The sequence below is a fragment of the Hyperolius riggenbachi genome, chromosome 9 (genome assembly GCF_040937935.1).
Source record: "Hyperolius riggenbachi isolate aHypRig1 chromosome 9, aHypRig1.pri, whole genome shotgun sequence".
NCBI lineage: Eukaryota > Metazoa > Chordata > Amphibia > Anura > Hyperoliidae > Hyperolius > Hyperolius riggenbachi.
In genome coordinates this window covers 207796283-207812642 of record NC_090654.1, presented here as the reverse complement: position 1 = coordinate 207812642, position 16360 = coordinate 207796283, and the positions used below count along the sequence as shown (strand labels likewise).

Sequence of the window (16360 nt, the reverse complement as noted above, 5' to 3'; positions counted from 1 at the left end):
CGTCGGGATCCCTGGGAGGTATGTAGAAACGCTCCCGCTTGCATTGCTCTGCACAGAGCCTCCGGCGACTACCCCCGAGCAGAGGTCGGGATTACCGCTCTGAGCTGCGGTTTTCTGCCCTGACCCTAGCTTGGAGTTACCGCCAAGGAGGTTAATCACAATCGCTGTAGTGGAATCTGTCCCATCCATTTACATTGGCACAGCGTTTAGGGAAATTGATAGCAATTGAAAGCGTTCCCTTAGGCCTCGTTCACATCAGGGCCGTTTCTGTGCGCTTTTTACAGCGCACTGCCCTGTGCGATCAGCAAGGTATTTACTTTCCCATGTAACTAAATGTAGCTGGTTTACATCTATGCGCTGTGCTGAGCAGCGTTACAGAAACGTAGGGTTGCATGCATTTCTGTGCGTTGAGCTGGAAAGCGCACAGCAATGCAAGTGAATGGGTCCACTTTTTTAGCGCATAGAAGCGCGTACAAACGCATAGAAGCGCATGCGTTTTTTACCCCTAATTGGAGGAAAAAATACATTTACATACAAAAACAAAGTTTTATTGATAACTGCTGCTGGTACAACAAGCAAAACGTGCTTTAAAGAAGCGCAGCACAACGCACAGAAACGCGCACTAAAGGGCGCACAAGCGCATACGTTTTTACCACGCGCTTTCACACGTTTTTAAGCGCAGCAGATGTGAACGAGGCCTAAACCCTAAAAAAAAAATGTTCTAGTTCTCAGGCTGTGTAAGGTTACATACAACATTTCCAAAACCACTTCAACTCAGAATAATGTGCGTACCATTGACTAACCCTAGTAATCAATAAAAAAAACATATAATTATATCAACATATTTAAGAAATTAGAAAAAAAAAAAAACTTGCTCAAGTAGTCTGGTATTGCCTAGGAAGTCTAAACAATACTAGCTCACATGATTCTTGGTATAGAGGGCTATCCCGTATGATGGAGGCGAACACTCACCCTTGTTCAATTTCCAGGATAGGGGGCTTATCCACACATCTAGTACCGGGAAGTGGGGGGGGGGGTGGAATCTGTCTTTAATAATGGGTAAAAATGTGTCTCCTGCTAGAGGAATAAGTTTTGTACTCATACCTATTTTTAAAAATGGTGGTGTATAGACAACACTAAATAATATCACTTTTAAACAGATTTATAACTTAAAGCGGTATGAAACCCAGAATTTCTTCTTTGCTCTAAAAGATTATTTACAGCATATAGTATACTACCATATTTTTATTTATTTAATTTTTAGTAGGACAGCATTCAAACAGCTAAACACAGGACTTATTTTTCAATAGAAAGCTTCCTGCAGTGAGATTCGAATCCGAATAGGTGATAACATTATCTTTTGTTTACTTAATTGCAGCAAGAGAGGAATGTAAACATTTCCTGGCAGAAGTGAAACTCCTAACGTTTACACATCAGACACAGCTCAGAAAAATTCACTGGGTACCATACAGTCTAATCTCCTTATAGTAAACTTCAAGGGAACAGGAAAAGTGGTTTACTATATCAGAAGTTTAATTGAAGAAATTGTCCTAGAAATAGCCCAGCATGCCCTGGTGCATTCTCTGCTGCAAAGGAGAAACTCTGTCCTCCCAGTGGAGGTACAGTGCAAGCACTTGTACATTTAGTGGACTACAAGGTTAAGTACACCTTAGGGCTGCATAGACAAATCCAGGGCTGCTGTCACTGAATAGAGGCAGCCACTCACTTCCTGTGATTGGCTCAGGTGCCTCCATGGGCGGGACTTGCATGTGTCCTGCAAAACTTTCTGCTCACACTTGAGCCAATCATGAAGCCTTTCTTCAAAATGCAGCCAATCATAATAAGCCACTTGCATCTGTAATGCGAGTGGCTCTGATACCTCCACGGGCGGGACTTGGCACTACACTCTCCACTCTCCTTAGTTTTGCAGTGAGTAGGCCCGCTCTCATCTGCACTACAAGTGCAAGTGTACTGTGCTCCACATGCTACCAGGAGTGCCATTGCTAACAAGGGAAAAGATGCCCAGGAGTGCGTACAATCCCGTGGGAGGACTATGACGTTAAGCATGAAAAAGGCCGCTCCCCAGTGTGTATTCTCACGTGTCTATGAAGGTTTCCATTGTGAGTAAGAACGTTTCCCATATTATTAACAAGGTCTGTCACCTGTGGGAGTTTTTTGGTGTCTATGAAAGTTTCCTCTGTCATAGAAGTCTTTCCCGAACTCTGAATATGAAACAGTCCACTCCCCAGTGTGTATTTTCACGTATCTACTAAGGTTTCCATTCTGAGTAAAACATTTCCCACCCTCTGAACATGAATACAGCTTCTCACCTGTGTGAGTTTGTAGGAGTCTCTGAAGGCTTTTTCTATCATGAAAATTTTTCCCACATTCTGAACATAATAGAGGCCTCTTACCTGTGTGTCTCATCATGTGTTCTACAAAAGTCTGAACTTGAATATGGTCTCCTGTGCGAGTTTTTTGGTGTCTATGAAAGTTTCCTCTGACATAGAGATCTTTCCCACACTCTGAACATAAAAAGGCAGCGCCCCAGTGTGTATTCTTATGTGTACATGAAGGTTTCCATTCTGAGTAAAACATTTCCCACCCTCTGAACATGAATAAGGCTTCTCAACTGTATGAGTTTTTAGGTTTCTCTGAAGGCTCTTTCTATCATAAAAAGTTTTCCCACATTCTGAACATGACAGAGAGACCTCTTACCTGTGTGTCTTATCATGTGCTTCATAAAAGTTTGAACATGAATATGATCTGTCACCTGTGTGAGTGTTTTGGTGTATAGGAAAGTTTTCTATGTCATAGAAATCTTTCCCGCACTCTGAATATGAAAAAGGCCACTCCCCAGTGTGTATTCAGACGTGTCTATGAAGGTTTGCATTCTGAGTAATAACATTTCCCATACTCTGAACTTGACCAAGGCTTCTCACCTGTGTGAGTTGTTAGGTGTCTCTGAAGGCTCTTTCTTTTAAAACACTTAAAACACTTAGGGGACTAAGACTATTTTTTTTAAGATTTTGGCCTCGTAAGTGACTGGGTTTTACACACATGTTGTAGAAAATCAGGTCTTAAGTGTTGCAATATTCTAGTAATTATTGTAATTTAATGGAATTATGATAGTCACCATTTTAATTTAATGTAGATAATGTGACATCATAATAATTATTGCAATCATCTAGCACTAACTGTGAAAATGGGCCAATCAAATGCAGCATTTCTAGCATCTCATTGACCATCTTTATTTACATGACAAGTAAGCTTTAAGCACTAAACTGGCTTGTGTTTTTAGGGAGCCCACTTGGCGTCTGTACAACCGACAGACACGCAGCAAACATTTGGCCATCAAGAAGATAAATGAAATCCAGAAGAACATTGATGGCTGGGAAGGTAGAGATACCGAGCAGTGCTGTAACGAGTTCATCATGGAAGGTTCTTTGACCAGAGTCAGGGCCAAACACGAACGGCACATCTTCCTGCTTGATGACCTGATGTTTAGCTGCAAGATGAACCATGGCCAGTCCCACATCCCTGGCTTACAGCTCAGCTGAATACCGCCTGAAGAAGTTCATCATGTGGAAGGTGCAGGTCGCCGACCGGGAAGACATACCGGAGTACAAGCATGCTTTCGAGCTGGTCTCCAAAGATGAGAACTGTATTATTTTTGCTGCCAAGACAGCCGAGAAAAAAAACAATTGGATAGCAGCTCTGATCTCGCTGCAGTACCGCAGCACATTGGACCGTATGTTGGACTCTGTTCTGATTCAAGAAGAGAATGAGCAGCCATTGCGTCTACCTAGTCCAGATGTCTACTGCTTTGTGGAGGAGGACTCGGAGGAGAACATAGTTTTCAAAGAAAATGTGCAGAGCAGAGGTGGAATCCCCATTATAAAGGGAGGGACTGTGGTCAAACTTATCGAAAGTCTGACCTATCACATGTATGCAGGTAGGTTAAAGAGACACTGAAGCGGGAAAAAAATTATGATATTATGATTTGTATGTGTAGTACAGCTAAGAAATAAAACATTAAGATCAGACACATCAGTCTAATTGTTTTTAGTACAGGAAGAGTTAAGAAACTCCAGTTGTTTTCTCTTTGCAAAAAAGCCATTAAGCTCTACGACTTTCAAAGTCGTGGAGAGGGCTGTTATCTGACTTTTATTATCTCAACTGTTTTCTTTTCCTCTGCTAGAGGAGAGGTCATTAGTTCACAGACTGCTCTGAAAGACTCATTTTGAATGCAGAGTGTTGTGTAATCTGCACATATTATAGAATGATGCAATGTTAGAAAAAAACACTATATACCTGAAAATAAAAGTATGAGAATATTTTCTTTGCTGCTAATCTTCTAGTAATTATTCATAGTACACAACCAATTCATTATATCATATATTTTTTTTTCGCTTCAGTGTCTCTTTAATGCTTTGTGTCAACATTAAAGTTTTCCACCTGTCAAAACTAGAAGGACGTTAAAGTGAAGCCGAGGTGAAAATGAACTAATGAGATAAACGATTGTATTTATTCTCCTACTCCTAAAAATGGTATTTTTTACATATCCCATGTTTTTATTTTATATTTAAATATTTACAAAGTAGATTGAATGTTTTGTTGCCTCTTTTCTGTGGCAGTCTATTAAGTTTCCCAGAGTTAAAATAAACTATTGTTCTTTTTTTTTTTTGTATCTCTTGCACTCAGAAGTAGTATTCTGCCAGGAAAACTTTTTTATGGCTGTAATCTGCTTATCAGTGAGGTCTACTATATTCCCTACAAGGTACAGACAAGGCAGAAGCTGTCACTTCCATGCCTAAAAATGAACTCTTTCAGGCTGCAAAATACAAGAAGTAAAACAGCCTGTTTATTCATGTTTTGCACTGTACATACACTTACAGTATTTATCTCATAATGTCACACATCGCCTCTGGTATACTTTAAACTTTACAAAACAAAGCAATGGTCATTAAGGTGGCCATACAGATTCACATTCGACCATCAGATAGATTTCTGTCAGATGCTTGTCATGTCGAATCTGACAGGAAGCTATCTAATGTGCGCCACACACTAGGAACAGATTTCCAATAGATTTCAGAATAAAATCTATTGGAAATCGATCTAAATGCATTATTGGACCATTAGATCCAATGCAACTTTTTGGGCCATCGATCTGCTGGCAGCAGCAGATCAACCTAGATTTTCCATCCTGTCAGATAGATCAAATTGATCGAAATCGGCCACAAATCGATCGATAGATTTGGTAGAATTGATTTCTGATCGATCGATTCCATAGAATCGATCGATGGCTGAAATCGACCAGTGTATGGGCCCCTTTTGAGACCTACCAGATTTTATCTTTTAGATATCAGCCAAGAAGTGTTTTACCATATTTACTTATAGCTATTAAGAAAATAAATGGGAATACGGATACCATTAAGTACTGTAAGTAACTTAATGGTTTGAAACAGCATTCAAAAAACCTTTTTTTGTTGCCAGCAGTTGAGACTTTACCCCTAAGGAGATGGCGTGGTACAGGGAAGAGGAGGGAATTGGAAGGGTGATGAGGAGGGAAACATTGCTGTAGGCGTGAGGAGTGATTAACCCCCTTGGCGGTATGAAAAATACCGCCAGGGGGCAGCGCAGCAGTTTTTTTTAATTTTTTTTTTAAATCATGTAGCGAGCCTTCGGCGATCTCCGATCAGGAAATCCCCGTTCAAAGAACGCGATTTCCTGGAGGGCTTCCCCCGTCGCCATGGCGACGGGGCGGGATGACGTCGGGACGTCATTGGGAGTCCAGCTCCAACCCTCGGCGCTGCCTGGCACTGATTGACCAGGCAGTGCACGGGGTCTGGGGGGGGGGGGGCCGCGCGCCGCACCGGATAGCGGCGATCGGGCGCGCGGCGGTGGCGATCGGGGTGCTGGCGCAGCTAGCAAAGTGCTAGCTGCGTCCAGCAAAACAAAAATTATTTAAATCGGCCCAGCAGGGCCTGAGCGGCACCCTCCGGCGGCTTACCCCGTGTCACAGACGGGGTTACCGCTAAGGAGGTTAACCACTTATTGAATTGTGCCGTCCGTTCATCCCCTGGTCACCTTACCCCTGTACACCTTGACACCTTCTTAGATCCAGGTTTGATGTACCTTTTTCCTACATGTAAACACTGTTTGATCTTTGGCTGAAGGACTGAATAAAAGCGCTTAAAGGAGACAGGTGCACAGTATTTTTTTCAATTTACCATGTTTTCTCAAGTTGTGCCCTGCACCGTTTAAACTTGCTGCACGTCTCCCAGCTTGAACTGTATGCCATTTTTAGAGGTGTTTATGCATGAGGTGAGGACTCCATAATGCAGACTGCAGAGGTCAATTAAGGCCCACCCTCCAATGAACTTAAATCTGAGTGCCGAGTGAAATTTTGTGTTATAGTGTACTAGTCACTTATTGAATTAGGTACAGTATATCTACGCCCCCACAAAGTTCATCTTAGATCTAGGGGCGTACTTGCCGCTGTTCGTTAGCCCAGAGATCAGTGAACAGGAACGCAGTTCCCATTGAATTATCTAAGTCCCTGCTTCAATGAACGCCGGTGTCTATGAGATGCCTGTATTCATTGTATCTCCCTGTTGTTACAGTGCCACGCATTACTTCTGATTCATGGAAATAATGACTGAGGACATCTCCAAATCAATATTTTTTACATGTATAAACGCATATAATCACATATAAAATATTACCCATTGCATGCATACAATGTTATCTGTGAATGAAGATGGTTCATTTTTGCATATACAGTATTTATAGGCATCCCCTATAAAAAAAATCCAGTAAATATTTTGGAGTTTTATTTCTAGTATTTTTTTCTATTACACAGCCTGAATAGGAATGACACTACAACAGCAATAGGAACTCCACTAAAAACTGCAAAATGCATACAAATTGACTTTACCTCCAGGTACAGGCAGGTCTTAAACTGATTGGTAACTCATGTGCTGACATGCCCCCTAATTTCCATGAGAATAGCTATTTTCTGTAAAATTAATGCAGATTAACTGATGAATTACCTCATAATATACCGCAGGAGGTAAAACATGACTAAAACCTACCAGAATTGCTAAATGTCATTACCTCATGAGGTAAATTACCTCACATTTGCGGCTATTCCTGCCGGAGCCCGACTGGTCTGCTCTACGATGCAGGTGCAGTCATCTGGCGTCTGTAGAGCAGACCTGATCAGGCTCGGCTGTTTCCGCTGGAGGTCAAACGGAATTCTGCAAGTGTGCGTGAGCAAGGCGTGTCACAGGCTTGTTATTGGTTTTGAGCTCGTACGTCCGGATTTTCGTGGGGTGCCAGCACTGGATGAGGTTGGGGGGGTTGGTGCTGCTGACAAGGAAAGCCTCTTTACGATACTGAGGTATCCTCCTCGCATTTTTTTTCACTACAGGTTTATTTTAAAGTTAATAACTATGGCAGCCTTCATATCTGACTCACTACAGAATTATTGTAAAGGGACCCATACACTTACACGATTTCCTGCCGATATACAGCATAGCGCTGACAGAACGATTGATTTCCATCCGAAATCGATCATTCCCATTGATCTGTCCGCACAGAAGATTTCGCTCGAACGTTGGCGGGTCAGGAGTGCATCGATAGCGGCGTTCGAATGTCTGATGACCCACGCTAGCGGCAATACATTACCTGTTCCGCCGGAGCTTGTCCTTGCTGTCCCTTCTCCGCGCTAGGCTCTGGCTGGCTTCACTTCCTGTCGGAGGAAGTTTAAACAGTAGAGCGCCCTCTACTGTTTAAACTTCCCCCGACAGGAAGTAAAGTGAAGCTGGAGCCCAGAGCGGAGAAGAGACAGCGGAGACCAGGGGACTGGCGCCCGCCGGACCAGGTAATGTATGCATGGGGGGCAGCGGCAGCTCCACAGATTGTGAATCAGTTTCATAGTGAAATCTATTCAAAATCTGTTTGCAGTGTAGGCAGCCAATAGATCCCTCTTCGAACAGATTTGATCACAGAGGGATCTATCTGCTTGTCAATCTGGTGGCAATCGACCAGTACATGGCAGTCTTAAGAAACTTCATTTGGTAAGATTGGACAGGATTGCACAATCACAGTTATGCGGTGTATGGCCAGCTTAAAAGATTACCAGCCTGGAAACTGGAAAAATGTACATAAAAGAGATTAGATGTCAGTCTCCATACTCTTCCTATTTAGGTGCCCTTTAAGACAACTGTAACGAGAGTGGTATGGAGGCTGCCATATTTATTTCCTTTTAAATAATTCCAGTTGCCTGGTTATTCTGCTGATCCTCTGCCTCTAATACGTTAAGCTATAGACTCTGAACAAGTATGCAGCAGGTGTTTATGATATTATTGTCAGATCTAACAAGATTAAAGGGAAGGTTCAAGCAAAATAAAAAAATGAGTTTCACTTACCTGGGGCTTCTACCAGCCCCATGCAGCCATCCTGTGCCCTCGTAGTCACTCACTGCTGCTCCAGTCCCCTGCTGGCAGCTTGCCGACCTCGGAGGTCGGCGGGACGCATTGCATACATTTTTACGCATTCCCGCTAGTGCAGGAACATTAACACATACATTTTTACGCGTTACTGGTTCAATGCGTAAAAATGTACGCATTGAACCAGTAACGCGTAAAAATGTATGTGTTAATGTTCCTGCACTAGCGGGAATGCATAAAAATGTACACAATGCGTCCCGCCGACCTCCGAGATCGGCATGCTGCCAGTGGGGGACTGGATCAGCAGTGAGTGACTTCGAGGGCACAGGACGGCTGCATGGGGCTGGCAGAAGCCCCAGGTAAGTGAAACTCATTTTTTTATTTTGCTTGGACATTCCCTTTAAGTACATGCTTGTTTCTCATGTTATTCAAACACTACTACAGCCAAATAGATCAACAGGACTGCCAGGCAACTAGTATTGTTTAAAATGAAATAAATATGGCATCCTCCATATTCTTTTCACTTCAGTTGTCCTTTAAAAACATAGGAACAGCGTCTCTAACTTAGGGTGACAAAACTGTACAGGAGTAGTGCAGTACCGTGTAACACCATGGGCTGTCAGTATAGCCTCAATATAAAATAAAAACGGGTAAAAAGCATAGTAGCATACGAACAACTTGAGAAGGTATGACTTGACGTGAAGTGGATAACCTGATAGAAATTCATTTTAGACTTCCCTTTTTTTTTATTGCTCTTTAATATATTTTATTAGAGCATTTTGCTTAAAGAGACACTGTAACATCAAAAAGTTCCCCTGGGGGGGTACTCACCTCAGGAGGGGGAAGCCTCAGGGTCCCAATGAGGCTACCCAAACCGTCCCGTCTCGCTGCAGCCCTTCAAAGTCGGCCTGACAGATCCGACAGCCTGTTCAATATTGACCTTTCCAGGCTCCAGTGGGGGCGCTGTTGCAGCTTTCGGCTCCAAAGTAGACGGAAATACCCGATCTCAGTCGGGTCCGCTCTACTGTGCAGGCGCCGGAGTCTTGCGTCTGCGCAGTAGAGCAGACCCGACGGTGATCGGGTATTTCTGCCTATTTTGGAGCCGCGCCTGCGCTGGAGCCGGGAAGGTAAATATTTACATCGCCGCTGTTCGGAGCGCTGCAGCGAGACCCCAGAGGGACGGAGGATGGCGTGGGAAGCCTCATTGGGATCCTGAGGCTTCCCCCTCCCGAGGTGAGTACCCCCCAGGGGAACTTTTTGATGTTACAGGTTTTCTTTAAGTTCCTTTTCAGATTTTACAAAATGCATTACATGTACATATTTTTTCATATACAGTGTGGGTGGGTATACAGTCTTTATTAATGGTATGGAAGTAAGGATCGTGTGCAGCACCTTAGGGTATGCAACACGACTGTGGGCTCTCGGTCACGTTCCTGATATGACTCTGTTTGCCTCATAAAATATGAATGAACACTTTGAAGTCTGTAAAATTAGTCAGATTTTGGAAAATGCTGCAATAACCACATTTATGTATTTCTATATTTGAAGCACACCTGAGCCGGCTAAAACGCCTCAAGGCCACTGCTGCTGACGAGGATCCTCTGACAGTTCATGGCAATGCTCCTCGTGAACGAGTGCAGCCACACTGTGCGAGTATGCAGGTAAGCGTAGTACATGGAGCAGCGTACATATAAAATTGTTGTAACTCGGGGTGGCACATTTAATTTGTGCACAGGCTATTGCCGGCAGCTGAATGACCTTGGTTTTTTTTTTCAATTTGTGCTCCAGCAATCACTGGCTCCTAAATTATTTACTGAGCACGACTATAGCCATAATTCTCATTACGGCCTATGGTGGCACCCAAGCATTGGGCACATTGCTGCGCCAAAATTAATGGAGCATGCCCTCTCCCAATAGCCTCACTTCTAATCTGTGTATAAAATCTTTGATGCAAAATGTTGTCACAAACCTCTGTGGCTCTCGAGCGTTCTATGCGACTTGGGAGCGGTATAGAGGTTTGTGACAACACAGCACACATGGCTGCAGTGAAGGTGATGCCAAACCCAATCCAGCGCCTGGGCAGGCAAAATGCTCCTCTGCGCTACTTTCCATGTGGGGAGGGAGAGTCTGGGGTGTTATGACAGCTGCACTGTTGAGGTGGAGAGGCGGGGCAGTCATATTACTGGTCATGCATGTTAAAGGATCAATGGCCCATAAGCAATTCTTTTTTTCTCTCTTAGGAGATAATTTTCATATTGTCTTTAAAATAACTTTTAGACATTTTGGAATTCTAAAAGTACCTAAAAGTTGCTGAAAAAGTACTATCAAAATTATTTTGTGTATTTTCTTGCTTGCTGGTGGTTTAAAAAGCATTATATGACCAGGTGCGAAAATATCACCTAGGAGAAAACTTAGGAGAAAAAGTAGATTGCATAAGGCCCAATATCACAAAAAAATTAAAATACCTGTGTACACATACCTATAGGAAAGTACATTTCTCATAGAGTAAAATGCACCATAAATTACTTTTCTCCTACGTTGCTGTCGCTTACAGTATGCAGGTAAAAAACTGACCGCTTTTGGACTAGGTTATTGTCTCATTTAGGATCTCAGTATTTTCTTAATTCTTTAAAAAAAAAAAAAAAAAAAAAAAAAAAAAAGCATTCCCTAGAAAGGGTCTATATACGAAAAAATGAATATATACTTTATACTTCTCTGGAACAAATGTACATTTTATCCAAATGCATACACATGTATTTTAAATTTTACACATTTGTGTGATCCTGGTGCTTTAACCACTTAAGGACCGCCTTCAGCCCATGGGCGGTGGCAAAGGCTGGGCCTAAACGACCGCAATACGCCCATTGGTGGTGGCTGCTGGGGGCGTGTTTTTTTTTTAACAAATCAAGTTTTATTGTTTTGTTTGTTTTAACAATGCATAAACATAGACAAGAAAGTGAAAAAGAAAAACAGCGCCTTGATCCAGCAGGAATCTTAGCATAGCTGACAACCGTTGCATACATTAATAAACAGCGTATGACAATTTATCTTGTCAACTTAAGTACATACATGTAGTGCTTATATACAACAGTATTGATCATACAGCTATACCAGAGAATTATGAGTAAAATTGCATAGTACATACTTTTGGTCTGCATACATGGTGATCCTGTAACCAATATCTGAATATTCAGAGTACCGAGTCAGATTACATTGTGGATCTTAGAGCATGACGAAGGAGGAAAAGTTAAGGAGAAGAAGAGAATGGGAGGAAGAGAGAGAAGAGGATGAGAGAGAAAGGAGAAGAGAGAGAGAAGAAGAGAAAGAAAAAGATTCTCCAGCACCTCCCCCCGTCCAGCCGTGGCCACTAAGCCTATTTTATTTTATTGTAGAGAGAGGCTGTTAGAAAGAAAATAAGATTAATCATCTGGACCGGTTGGGAGGGCATCCACATTATTGTACCATGGGGCCCATATTTTGTCATATCGCTGGGGACAGTTCCTGCTCTTATAGGTTAGACGATATAATGGCAAAGTTTTAAGAACTGTTCTCTTCCAAAAGTTGAGGGAAGGGGATTTGTCAGATTTCCATGTTCAAAGTATCTCCTTACGTCTATAAAAGCATAGAAATTTAACTAAATACTGCGAGTACTTGTTTGCCGGAGTACCATCTAGTAATCCCAATAATACTATTCTAGGGGAGAGCATCAAATGCGTTTCAAGGATTTCATTAATGAGTGTGATAACTTCTTGCCAGAAATTGAGTATCTTGGGGCATTCCCAGAACATATGGAAATAGGTACCCTGGGTGACCCTGCATCTTGGGCAGTTAGGACTGTGTGTGTTAGAGATTTTCTTCATATGCACAGGTGTTAAATACGTTCTGTGTAGGAACTTAAATTAAATTAGTCGTTCTTTAGCAGATATAGGGGTTTTAACAAATTCTTCCAGTATTTCATCCCAATCTGCATCATCTAACCCCATAATATCCTCATTCCATCAGGCTTTACATCGAGAAATAGTATGCGTGTTATTATTCATTAGTGTAAAGTAAATGACAGAAAGTGGTTTATCGAGTTCCGCTACCATTAACGTTTTTTCCAGATTGCCAGAGACCAAGGGTGGACTATCTTGTGGAAATTGTGCATTGTATGCATGACGCAGTTGGAGGAATCTAAAAAACATTTTGTTAGGCAGATTATATATACGTTTAAGTGTATTGAATTGTAACAAACCATCATTATCTACTATGTGTTGTAATGCTTTAATACCATATCTTGCCCATAACACTGGGTCTGGTATCCGGCAGAAATGGGTCAGGGAGGGGTTATCCCAAAGAGGGGTGTGAGGAGATACCTTATCTTTATCCCCAGTATATTTATTCATGTCCTTCCACACTTTAACTGTGGTTACCATAGGAGTCGTACATCTGTCATCAGAGTCAGTGGAACGGAAGGGTAGCAAAGTTAATCTTTCATAAGAACCTAATCTTGCCGCTTCCACTGCGACTGCTGCGTTATAATTGTCCTGGCAGAACCACCATCTCACAGACACAAGTACTGCCGCACAGTAGTATATATATAGATCCGGTAGAGCCAACCCCCCTTGATCCGCTGGGAACTGGAGTGTAGTAAGACCTACTCTTGGGACCTGATCCCCCACAGGAATCCAGAAATCAGTGAATGTAATTTCTTAAAATAAACTTTTAGGAAGAGTCACCAGGGCCTGTCTAAAGATGCATAAGAATTTGGGGAGAAAGATCATTTTAAAAATGTTAATCCTACCTATAAGAGTCAAAGGAAGTGCTTTCCAAAGGGCAATCTTAAGTTTAAGGGCATCAACTACAGGCTGGACATTGAGGGGGCTGAAATCCATTAGATTATTGGTGATATTTATTCCAAGGTATCTGAACTGTGTGACCCAACTAAGAGCAGAAGGATTAGAGGATGTGTCAAAAGTGTCCAGTGGCATCAACACTGACTTGTCCCAATTGACCCTTAATCCTGAAAATTTACCAAAAGTGTTTATAATTTCTAGTGCTTCAGAGAGAGAGGCCTCCGGATCCCCCAAGTAGAGTAGGGTGTCGTCCGCGTACATGGACACCTTTTCCTCTAATAATCCCACCTGTATACCCTTAACGTTTTCAGCATTTCTAATTAGTATTGCTAAAGGTTCGATTGCAAGGGCGAAGAGATATGGCGACAGTGGGCAGCCTTGGCGTGTGCCCCTAGACAGCGGGAATGGAAGGGAGATATTATTACCTGTTTTTATGCGGGCTACTGGTTCATGGTACAAGGCTTGGACCCAAGCAATAAAATGATCCCCTAGACCTAGCTTATTCAGCAAGTGCCACAAATACTGCCATTCCACCAAATCAAAGGCCTTCTCTGTGTCCAGGGAGGCCACTGTGCGTCTACTATTCTCCTGAGGGGGAATAGAGATATTAGTAAAAAGTCTTCTTATGTTGATGTCTGTACTACGTCCTGGCATAAACCCGGTCTGGTCGCAATGAACCAATTCCGTTATAACTTTCTTAAGCCTATTTGCCAATATTTTGGCGAGTATTTTGGCATCTGCATTTAGGAGTGATATTGGTCTATAAGAACCACAGTAATTAGGGTTTTTATTAGGCTTTAGGATAACTATGATGATAGCTTCTTTAAAAGTAGGAGGCAAGTTCTTCCCTGCAAGAATATCATTGAACAGCGAGCAAAGTTTATCTGCAACTTGATTGGAATATGTATGGTAGAATTCAGCCGGGAGTCCATCAGGACCTGGAGTCTTGTTTGTTTTGAGTTCGGAGATAGCCCCTTGGACTTCTTCCACACTAATAAGCACATTTAAAGCTTTGCCGCTGTCTTCTGATAGAGAGGGAAGATCCACATCTTGGATATAAGAGGATAGGAGATCTAAATCATAGTTAGCCTTAGAGGTATACAGCGTTTTGTAAAAGGAAACAAACGTTTTGTTTATCTCCTCAGGGTCTACCAATATCTCTCCTACATCATTTATAATAGTAGGTATAGCCGGAGCAGTAGCGTTATCTTTTGCCAGCCAAGCCAGTAGTCGACTATTTTTATCCCCATATTCAAAAATTCGTTGTGATTAGCACAAAAGAGAGTTTTTAGTCTTATCTATAAGTGCCGCCTTCCTATGTCTTAAAGCACCTTGCCAAGAGCGCCATGTCTCAGTTGTAGGGTTCTGTTTATATGTCTGTTCCCTTGCTATCATTTCTGTTTCGTGGTCATTAATATTTTTCCTAGAGTCTGCTTTGAATATCTTAACTGCAGACATATAATACCCCCTAATTACTGCTTTCCCCGCATCCCACACTATCTCACTTGAGGTGGAATGAGTATTCTGTTTCCAGTACTCAGTAATGTGTTGGTCAATTTTAGTTTGTATGCTTGGTTCTTGGATGTAATACTTAGAGATACGCCATAATGTATCTTTAGGTGCTGTATGAGAGGTCAGGGTGACCATGATAGGAGAGTGGTCTGAGACTCCCAGAGGGAGAATTTCTACCGATTGCACAAGTGGAAACATAGAGGGGGATCCGAAGGCCATATCTATTCTGGACATTGATTTATGGGCAGCAGAATAGCAAGTATAATCAGAATGGGCTGGGTATTTCCACCGCCACAGATCCTGCAGCTGATGGGCTTCCGCCCACATGGAAAGATCCCTGTTGTCCCTAGAAGTGGAGGCAGACCTATCCTTGGAGGGATCCAATACCATGTTAAAGTCTCCCATTAATAAGATTTTGTCGCATTGACAGTTTGCTGCTTTAAGGAATATATTGTATAGTATTTGTTTATCTGCTGGAGGTGGAAGATATAGACCCACTAGTATATAGTTAACCCCATACAGCTGGAAATGCACTAGGACAGGGGTCCCCAACCTTTTTGAGGCCGGGGCCCACTATCCCGACCAAACTTTTCTCTGGGGCCCGGTGGGGGGGCGTGGTTAGTCGCGGCAGCAGCCACCCCCCCCCCCCTTTTTTCCCTGATTTTGAGTGTAGTATATAGGTAAGTAGGTATCTAGGTATAGTTGCCCCCAGTATAGGTAGCTAACACAGTTGCCCCTGTGAAAGGACTATAGTTGCCCCAGTATAGTTAGTTAGGTAGTATAGTTACCCCAATATAGTTAGTATAGTTACTCCAGTATAGCTAGTACAGTTACCCCAGTATAGCTAGTACAGTTACCCCAGTATAGCTAGTACAGTATAGCAAGTATAGTTACTACAGTATAGCAAGTATAGTTAGCCCAGTATAGCAAGTACAGTTACCACAGTATAGCTACTACAGTTACCCCAGTATAGCTGGTACAGTTACCACTGTATAGGAAGTACAGTTACCACAGTATAGCAAGTACAGTTACCCCAGTATAGCTAGTACAGTTACCACAGTACAGTAAGTACAGTTACAAGACAAGACAAATAACATTTATATTGCGCTTTTCTCCTTGCGGACTCAAAGCGCCAGAGCAGAGCAGCAGCCACTAGGGCGCGCTCTATTGGCAGTAGCAGTGTAAGGGAGACTTGCCAAAGGTCTCCTACTGAATTAGTGCTGGCTTACTGAACAGGCAGAGCCGAGATTCGAACCTTGGTCTCCTGTGTCAGAGGCAGAGCCCTTAACCATTACACCATCAGCCAACTGTTACCACAGTACAGCAAGTATAGTTAGCCCAGTATAGCAAGTACAGTTACCAGAGTATAGCTACTACAGTTAGCCCAGTATAGCTAGTACAGTTAGCCCAGTATAGCTAGTACAGTTAGCCCAGTATAGCTAGTACAGTTAGCCCAGTATAGCTAGTACTGTTAGCCCAGTATAGCTAGTACAGTTAGCCCAGTATAGCTAGTACAGTTAACCCAGTATAGCTAGTACAGTTACCACAGTACAGTAA

General features: G+C 42.5%; 1 protein-coding gene across 5 annotated transcripts in view; it reads left to right on the top strand.

Moving 5' to 3' along the window:
• LOC137531844 (son of sevenless homolog 2-like) overlaps positions 1–16360 on the top strand; it is a 77857-nt gene that overhangs the window by 19216 nt on the left and 42281 nt on the right. For all 5 annotated transcript variants that reach the window (XM_068251818.1, XM_068251815.1, XM_068251820.1 and 2 more), the window contains exons 2-3: positions 3302–3955; positions 10005–10117. In XM_068251818.1, coding sequence (XP_068107919.1) covers positions 3523–3955; positions 10005–10117 — 546 coding nt within the window. In that variant the 5' untranslated portion in view covers positions 3302–3522. The remainder of the gene's footprint in view (positions 1–3301; positions 3956–10004; positions 10118–16360) is intronic.